The sequence below is a fragment of the Aphis gossypii genome, chromosome 1 (assembly GCF_020184175.1).
Source record: "Aphis gossypii isolate Hap1 chromosome 1, ASM2018417v2, whole genome shotgun sequence".
NCBI lineage: Eukaryota > Metazoa > Arthropoda > Insecta > Hemiptera > Aphididae > Aphis > Aphis gossypii.
This window is the reverse complement of record NC_065530.1, coordinates 56,249,097-56,257,528: the sequence shown is the minus strand read 5'-3', so window position 1 is coordinate 56,257,528 and position 8,432 is coordinate 56,249,097. Positions and strand designations below refer to the sequence as shown.

The 8,432-nt window shown below is 39.8% G+C and overlaps 1 protein-coding gene across 2 annotated transcripts in view; it reads right to left on the bottom strand.

Annotated features, from left to right (window-relative positions):
- Positions 1 to 260: 260 nt before the first annotated feature.
- Positions 261 to 8,432, bottom strand: part of LOC114127073 (protein tiptop-like) — a 61,944-nt gene continuing 53,772 nt past the window's right edge. For both annotated transcript variants that reach the window (XM_050198608.1, XM_027991193.2), the window contains 2 exons: positions 8,062 to 8,263; positions 261 to 5,398 (listed from right to left, as the gene is read on the bottom strand). In XM_050198608.1, coding sequence (XP_050054565.1) covers positions 2,317 to 5,376 — 3,060 coding nt within the window. In that variant the 5' untranslated portion in view covers positions 5,377 to 5,398; positions 8,062 to 8,263 and the 3' untranslated portion in view covers positions 261 to 2,316. The remainder of the gene's footprint in view (positions 5,399 to 8,061; positions 8,264 to 8,432) is intronic.

Sequence of the window (8,432 nt, the reverse complement as noted above, 5' to 3'; positions counted from 1 at the left end):
ACTGCTGTTTGTATAATATATACCTTGTATCAAGTAGATTATTACAATATAATATAATGTAAACATTTCTTGTTATACCTTTTGAACGCAATACTCACCAGCAGTAACGATAAAACGACAATTCGGGGCAGTCAGATTTTGTCGTCATCACTGCATTATATGCTTTATAATATAATATAACAATATTTGAAAGGACATATATTGATGTCACCAGAGAAATGGAAAATTTGAAAAGGATATAAAAAGGCAAATCACTCACGTCAAATTGAAATGTCTTTTATTATTTGTTAAAAATTAAAACAAATATTGCCTACTTCTTTATATAAATAAATAAATAAGTACAATTTATATTACAATCGTATTTGATGTCTAATACTATATATTTAAATTATGTACAAAAGGTTTTTCATAGTCTGATAAAAACTTAAAATAAAAACAAAATAATAATAATAATAATAATAATAATAATTTATCGTAATAGTAACCTTGTAAACAAAATAGTAAATTCTACAATATAATAATAATATGATAGAATTAAAACACGAACTTAAAACATGGCAAAATTAGTATTTTTTCCGATTTAATATTGTTTTATAATCGTATACATGTATATATTATTTATATAGGACAAATTGTTATCGATAATAATTTACTTAACATGATTAATAATATTATTCATATGGAAAATTTAAAATATTTTTATCATTAAAAAAAGCATCATCCACTATTAATATAATGAATACCTACTGCAGATTATGTAATAATAACATAATTGCATTTTAATACGATGGATAACGCAACTAAAAGAACGAATTTAATGGAAATAAAAATGTATAAAACGGCAAGACCTACGGAAATTTGTCGTAAACTATTCGCACGGCTCCCAATCAGTTGTGATATCTGAAGTTATATAATATTATTTTGTAGCTGTCATTAACAACTGATAATACTATTAAATTAATATCATTGTGTTCCCCTAAACAAGTTGTTATGATAATTAAAAAATTAAGTACCTACGACATAAATACTTTACACGAAAAAAAAACATTCCCCTTAAATTAAATAATAACCAACAAAACTAATAAAATTATTTAAATGGTAACTATTTTGCTTACTGGCTGATTAATAATTAGGTAATAACTATAATAAAAAAAAAAAAGTTCTTCAGGGAACTGATGAAAAAAATATTAAAATTTGAGAGTGCAAAACCGATCAAGGGTACCGTTATTTAGAATTACTATTTTTTATAATATGTCTGTAGCCAAACATAAACAAAACGAGTCGGATTAGGAACGCGTCGTAATATTTTCGAAGAACAATATTTTTAGTATACATATATGTTTTTTTTTTTTGTGGGGTTTTTAATGTTATATAATATAAATATTGTTTAGTTCAAAGTGGAATGGTTTCCGCGAGACTGGACGTCTAACCGGAAAATGAATATCCTTAACCTATCGTCGATTAAAATAATTAACTCTACACTTAAGCATTAATCGTGATACATAGTTGACGTGACAGCCTTTTAAAATGTTTTATCCTTAAAGTTACATCCATTTTAACACAGGACACATATAGCGTATGAGCAGAAACGTATCGTAAACGTAATCGTTTTACAAATATCGTACTAAATAATTTAACATTTTTTTTTTATATAATATAATATTTAATAAAATGTCGCTAACCTAACGACGCGGATAATAATAATATTATCGAATAATCACGTATAGATATAAAGGACATACGCGTATCGTGTTTTAATAATATGTAATATATACTTATAATATATCAATATATATTACATATTATTTTCCGCGAATCAGTTTCTCTTAAAAATTGTTTAACAAAATAAAAATTAAAAAACAATTAATTGTTTCGTTAAAGTTCTAACACGTATACATTTGTATTTTAGTTAATGGGTTTGACGCCACGATTCGCATACATCATACATGGAAGATTAAGTACATAATATTTAAAAATATGATTTTTTTTTCATCATTACGCTAGGCGTCTATAATTTGTATTAATAGTAGTAGTAGTAACAATAGTAAGTCGTAATAAAAGTTTTAGACGTATAATGAAATAGTATATTATGTACGACGTGTGCATACATAAACGTTCGGAATCTATGTCATATGTACAAGGAGGGGTTGTCGCACATGAACGATTTAAAACCAACGGACAAACATCGGTTATATATTATAGTGAAATCAACAATATGTGTATAATACAAAATATTATAATATAGGTACTACGATGATAACGTTATCATCGTAAACACCGTGCTTGTAATATAACAGACGCGCGTTGTCGCGTTGACTAGACGTATTTGCTGGACAGTTGTTTGGCCAACTCTGTATACTTAAGGAATTTCGAATGCGGACTCTCGTCGTAACCGCCACCATTTTTGGATTCTGGACTTTTTACGCTGGCACCGGCAGAAGTGGACGGCGACCCGTTGTTGTTGTTGTTGTTGTTGTTGTTGCTACTGCTGTTGTTGTTATTATGATTTGGAGATGATTTGTGTTGCGAAGATGACGAGGGTGAAGGCGAAGGCGAATGGGCCGTGGACGACGAAGAAGATTGTTGGTGGCATGATGCTGCGGCAGCAGCCGACGACGACGAGGCTGGTTTCAACATGATAGGTTCGGGCGTGATGCCTTCCTTGACGAAATGCACTTTGGAAAGGTGGTGCCGGTACGCTCCCTTAGATATGAACGGCGTATCGCAAAAAGCACACTTCATTATTGAGTCGGCCGTGACGACAGCGTCATTACACGCCCAGCTGAACGCCAAGATCGCTCCAGGAGCAGTGCCACCCGTGATGGATGTAGGCGGCGACATAGACTGCGCGGGTCCGCCATTAGTGGCGGATGCATTAGACGACGAACGGCTGCTGGGCCGGTGGTGGTGATGGTGATTGTGCGGATGGTGGTGGTTCTCCGTTTTATCACAGAGCTTCTGGAGAGCAGCCAGGGGGTGGCTGCTAGCGCCTCCGCCGCTCTTTCCACCACCACCATCGCCGTTGGCGGAAGACGACAATCCTCCGCTTCCGCTGTTGGCCGCCGAAGTCAAACTCTCAAACATCGAAGAAAGGGCACCCAGGCTACTGGACGTGACAGGCGTCTTCTTGCCATTGTCCGAGGATTTGTCACTGCCAGTTGGACTCAGCGGGCTCTTGACATTGGTGGGCGTCGGACCTCTGCTCGATCCATTTGTCTCATCCACCACAGATCCCTCAGCCGACTCTCGGCTCCTAGCCCGCCTCTCTGCTGGGCTCTTGGCTACCACGTCGTCTTCGTCTACATACTCCTTCTTTACTTCAAATTCTCCTGCAATGCTACCTTCTTCCGGTCCGCCGGACGGCTCGGTCTTGACTTCTACGCCACCGGAGATCTCTTGGCCACCATGACCTCCTTTACCGGACGAGGATGACGAAGACTTGGGTGAACTATGTCGTTCAGGAGTTGATTTGGGTGTCACTGAACGCATGCGCTGATAGTCAGACGTTTCATACTTACGGTCTGGAGTGGTCGAATCGCTTCGCATGGCCGCTAACTCGGGCGACATGGAGCTTGATTCGCTGCCGCTCCGCTCGTGCCGGCCTAGTGACTGATAGCTTCGTAACAAACTCATTGCTTGCACGTCCATTATGGGTTTAGTGGCATCCACGCTTTCGTCAATGCCCAAACGCTTAAGAATGCTCTCGCCGATTGAAGCGCCTGTAGCCGACGTACCGTAACGGAGCCGCGAGTCAAAACTCTTTTCGATCAGCTTTTCGATGGCATTGAGCACGGACGGCGACGATGAACCGGTGGTAGCTGCAGCCACTGTCGGTTTATTCATCGATAGGTCTGCCGCCGCTTGAGATCTGTCTTGCTCTTTTTTGGGTCTCTTCTCCCGACTAGGTTCCGTCACTGCTGCTGACATCGAATTCTGTGACATTAATGCGGTCTTCAGCAGGTTTTTCTGATCGGCAGTCATCGTAACACACACCCGCAAGTGTTCCATAAAGCTGGCCACATCCACTTTTTCACCACACTTTTCACAAATTATCCTACCCAAACGGTGGTTGGTGTCGTTGACCGCCTTGAACCCAGCACCGGCCGTCGGATATCCTCCGTCGCCGTTCTTCACGTCATGCTGAGCTCGTTCCAGCTCCAATAGTTTACGCACTGGCAACGATTTCTTCCGCTTTTCCCGTGTCTGCCGGCGCCTGTTACTACCTTCAGTAATCGACCGCATCATGTGTTCTTTATAATGTGCATTCTTCACCATGTGCACGCTCAGCTCTTTGAGCGAGTTAAACGCTTGATCGCACACCTTACACGTGAGCACAGCGCTCACATGATTTGCAGACGTGTTTACCGAACTAGCCGGTGAACTGGTGGACGCAGCGCTCACGTTACTACCACCACTCGACGACTTGTTCTCATCTGCCGACTTCCACGATATGATCTGCTCCTGCGAAATAATGTTGGTGTAGTGTTGTGTCTGCTGCATATGCGTAGTCATCTCTTGCAGTGACCTGAAGCTCTGGCCGCACCACATGCACTTGAGTATCTGTCGAGTCTGTTCTGCGCCTTTTCCTAGCCAGACGTCTTGACCGCGAACCAACTTTCTGGGCAACGGCATTGTCTCCTTGATCAACATGTTGAGATCGTTTTTGTGACTAGAAGACGTAGAAACAGGTGGTGGTGGTGGCGGTGGGGGCGGTTGGAGACTTTGAGCGGCAGCTGTTCCGTGTTTGGTCTCGGCCATGTGCGTTGACATAGCCTGCAGTGTGGGGAAACTCATCTTGCACCAGACGCACTTGAGCACGTCTTTAGTCTGGTCGGCTCCTTTGTTCAGCCAGTGTGACTGCCATGCACTATGACGTCCTGAGCTAGGTGCCAAAACCGATCTTGGTTCGTCTTGAAGCTTACTCAGTTCGCACATCTTTTCCAACGCCTTAGTTGCGTCACTCGCCGGTGACGGGAACGATCCGTAAGTCAGTTTGCCGTGCTTACCGTTCCACATGTGCACCGGGTCGTTCGGTGGCGTCATAATCTCGCCTCTGGATATGGGTCTAATCACCGGCGTAGTGTATTGTGCCCAAGGCCTACTCATCCGGTTGTATGCGTCGGTGGACGGTGACACTGGCGAAGGGTCGAGTTTCATTTTTTTGCTTCTTATAGTCAGATCAATCGGCGAGTCGTCGTTGCTGTTACTAAGGTTCATTGCTGCAGGCTGAGAAGAAGCCGGTGGGCTGGCTGGCCTTTTCGTACTGAAATCTAGCACGTCCAAAGTTGGAGGTGAACGTCCCGGAGACACGGTTGCTAACAACGGTACTTCGTAGGGCGGGAGACTCGATTCACTCCTTGGCGAATCTCTACTCATTTTTGATGGACTGTTTGTTTCTCTGTGAACATAAAAAATGAACACATTCACGTTTAAAAAAATTACTCATCGTTGTATACAAATCCAAAATGTAAAAATATAAAATGCATTTAATGAAAAAAATAATTCGAGGTCGACATTAAATTAAATTTGACGTGAATAATATTAAAGTGTAAAACGCGCTTGATATTGTGAGACATTGGATCATTTTACAATACTCAAAAAAAATTATGAAAACCTGAAATAACGTGCATGAGACTAATGACCGGGTTGACATTTAATGTCGTCTGAAATCGAGACGCACTATAAAAATTGACATGAATAGATTGACCAAGTCCTTGATTTAATGAAGGCGTTTATCAAAATTACTTGATATTTTTTTCTCCTCTCCATTAATTACGACGTGTTTTTTATTATTACCATCTGCCAACTACACATTTCAGTCAACCGACTGCATTATTATTATTTATTTATTATTATTATTATTTTTTTTTTGTCGGTTTAATTAATGGAAACAATTAGCATAACCCGACATTGAGTTGGCGACAAGATTTCAATCCGAATGATTAGCACGCGGCCATTTTGGCTCGGTGCCTGGTGAGTTCAGAACATACTATATACACACACATATACTTACGCTCTCTCACACGCGCGTATATATTATTCAGAATTTGATATAAGGGCCCTTTTTTCTGATGTAGATCGGGTCGTTGAGGCGGTGTGTAAAGCCGGGTATAGAGAGAGAGAAAGAGAGAGTGAGAAGGAAAGAGAGAAATAGATTTGCACGCCCGGAACTCGATCCTCCGTCGGCAATAATTTCCGGCTAACAAGACAGATTAATGAACAATATTTCATATTGGCAAGACTTTTCTCGCAAAAACAAACTCAGTCGAGTGCCGCATTAAAACCAATTTATGGAGTTTGCAGTGTCGTCTCCGGCGCAACCGGAATAATTGTAATATAATGCCATCACGAATTCAAGTTGACAAGGTGTATCTTTCGGCCGCGCCGGCGGGAGAGTGGAACGACGACGTTATCATGGTGCCCCGGTGGCGGCGGTATATATAGTCGACGTGAGCAGCAACGGGCGATATATTTTAAAAATTATCGAATCCAAAGTACAAAGTTGACGTTCCCAGCGGGGAGGTCATAACAGTTTTTTCCCGCTCTCGTCACCACCGCCCCTATATTATACAGCACCGCTCTACACACTGTCGGTTTCCACTCCGTGCCCGGAACTTCCTTTCGCGGAGCGTAGGCGAAAAAAAAGAAATTATCCGCCGCTGCAGGAGAGGCGGCACCCGAGCCATTATCGTAAATCAGTCGAAGAGTCCCGCCATCTCTCCACCACGAACCAAGACTAAATGAAAATTCAAATGAACGGGCAAAACCAACACACCCTGAGCACATTACGAGGCGCTCAATGACGATGACACTGTTCACCGTTTGCCGTCGTCGACATTCGGAACGTTTTTTTTTTTTTTAATGGCACGAGGGGGGCCGCCGATGGCGTTTGTTATATATATATACACATTTTGAAGAGTTTTTCGGACGAATTATTATTATTATATATATTGTCGCCCTAGGTCGAAATTGCATTCCCGAATTTCACGTTTTTTTTTTTTTTACCTAATTTTGATTTCTTTTCTTTTAAATAATTTCTGAACACACAGTGACAGCATAATATAATATTATTTTATGTGTGCGACGTGGTGGACTGAGAATTATATTAATTTTATGCGATTATATTTTTTATACAAAACCGTTAAGCAATCGAAAACACATCAGAATATTAAAAATATTGATATTTTAATATGATATATTTAGGAATAAATAGTATGATGAAGAAAATAATATGCGCATTAATTGACATTCAAACACAATATTCAAAGACGTTGAAGTACCATAGACACGTTCACATATTCATCAAACCAGATTTATGGCCGAGGCGTTTTTGTTTAATCGACGAGACGTGTGTGACATTGCGTAAAATCGGCCATTTTACCAGAATAAATTTAATGGCATTCCTACCGAGAGTATAATGTCAAGGCCCAATTAAACGAACCGTATCGATGGTAATAATTATTATTATCACAGTCTTTATATTATATTATATTTATAGAACACAGCGATATTATTCGTGCGTGATTAAATTATACGTTTTAATTAAGATTGTGTTATAACTTATAAACGACGACCGGGATCAGAAAACGATCGTCAGTATTATAATTATAATAATAATAACAATAATAATTCACGACTATTCGAAAATTAATAATCTGTTGGTCGTTTTATAAATTATATAGACCTCGTCGACGCCGAACGACTGTAAATAATATTGTAATACTATTTTAATAATATTTTTATAACACAATCATTAATTATTACGAATCGGATAACGTGGAACGCTTACACGATTCAAGAGACATAAATACTAAATACAAAAATTAATGCCGACTGATCGAAACGCGTTTTCGTGTCTATTTAATAGGGGGAGGGGGATTCGTACCTATATAGTATATAACGTCTCAATTTAAATATACAATATTAATATAATATATACATATATACGTATACCTATATATATATATATTATACACATATCGTGCTAAAACGATAAATCGTAAATGTATAATATTACTATGTTATTGGGTAAGTTATATGATGGTAAGGATAGGTACTGACCTAAGAGGCAAACGCTCGTTAGCCGCTGCGACGTCTTGTTCGACGTCCGTGCTCGACGGTATCGGAGACCTCGGCGGTGAGCCGGATGATCCGCCGGACACGCCTTCCTCTTCTTCTTCCTCTTCGTCCTCGTCGTCTTCCGGACAGCCACCGTCGTCTTCTTGGTAGCCCGCTGGTGGCTCTTCGCCTTCACCACCTTCCCCTAGAAAAATCAAAACAAATGTAGTGTTAAAGGTTCGACGGTAATAAATAATATATAGAGAACTAGAGAGGGGGTAAAGATTAAGTGAGAAAAAAGTCGACATGGTAAATGGTAATAAACTTATATAGATCTATAAGAATGTGTAATTACAGGGATTGAGTCAGTCGGC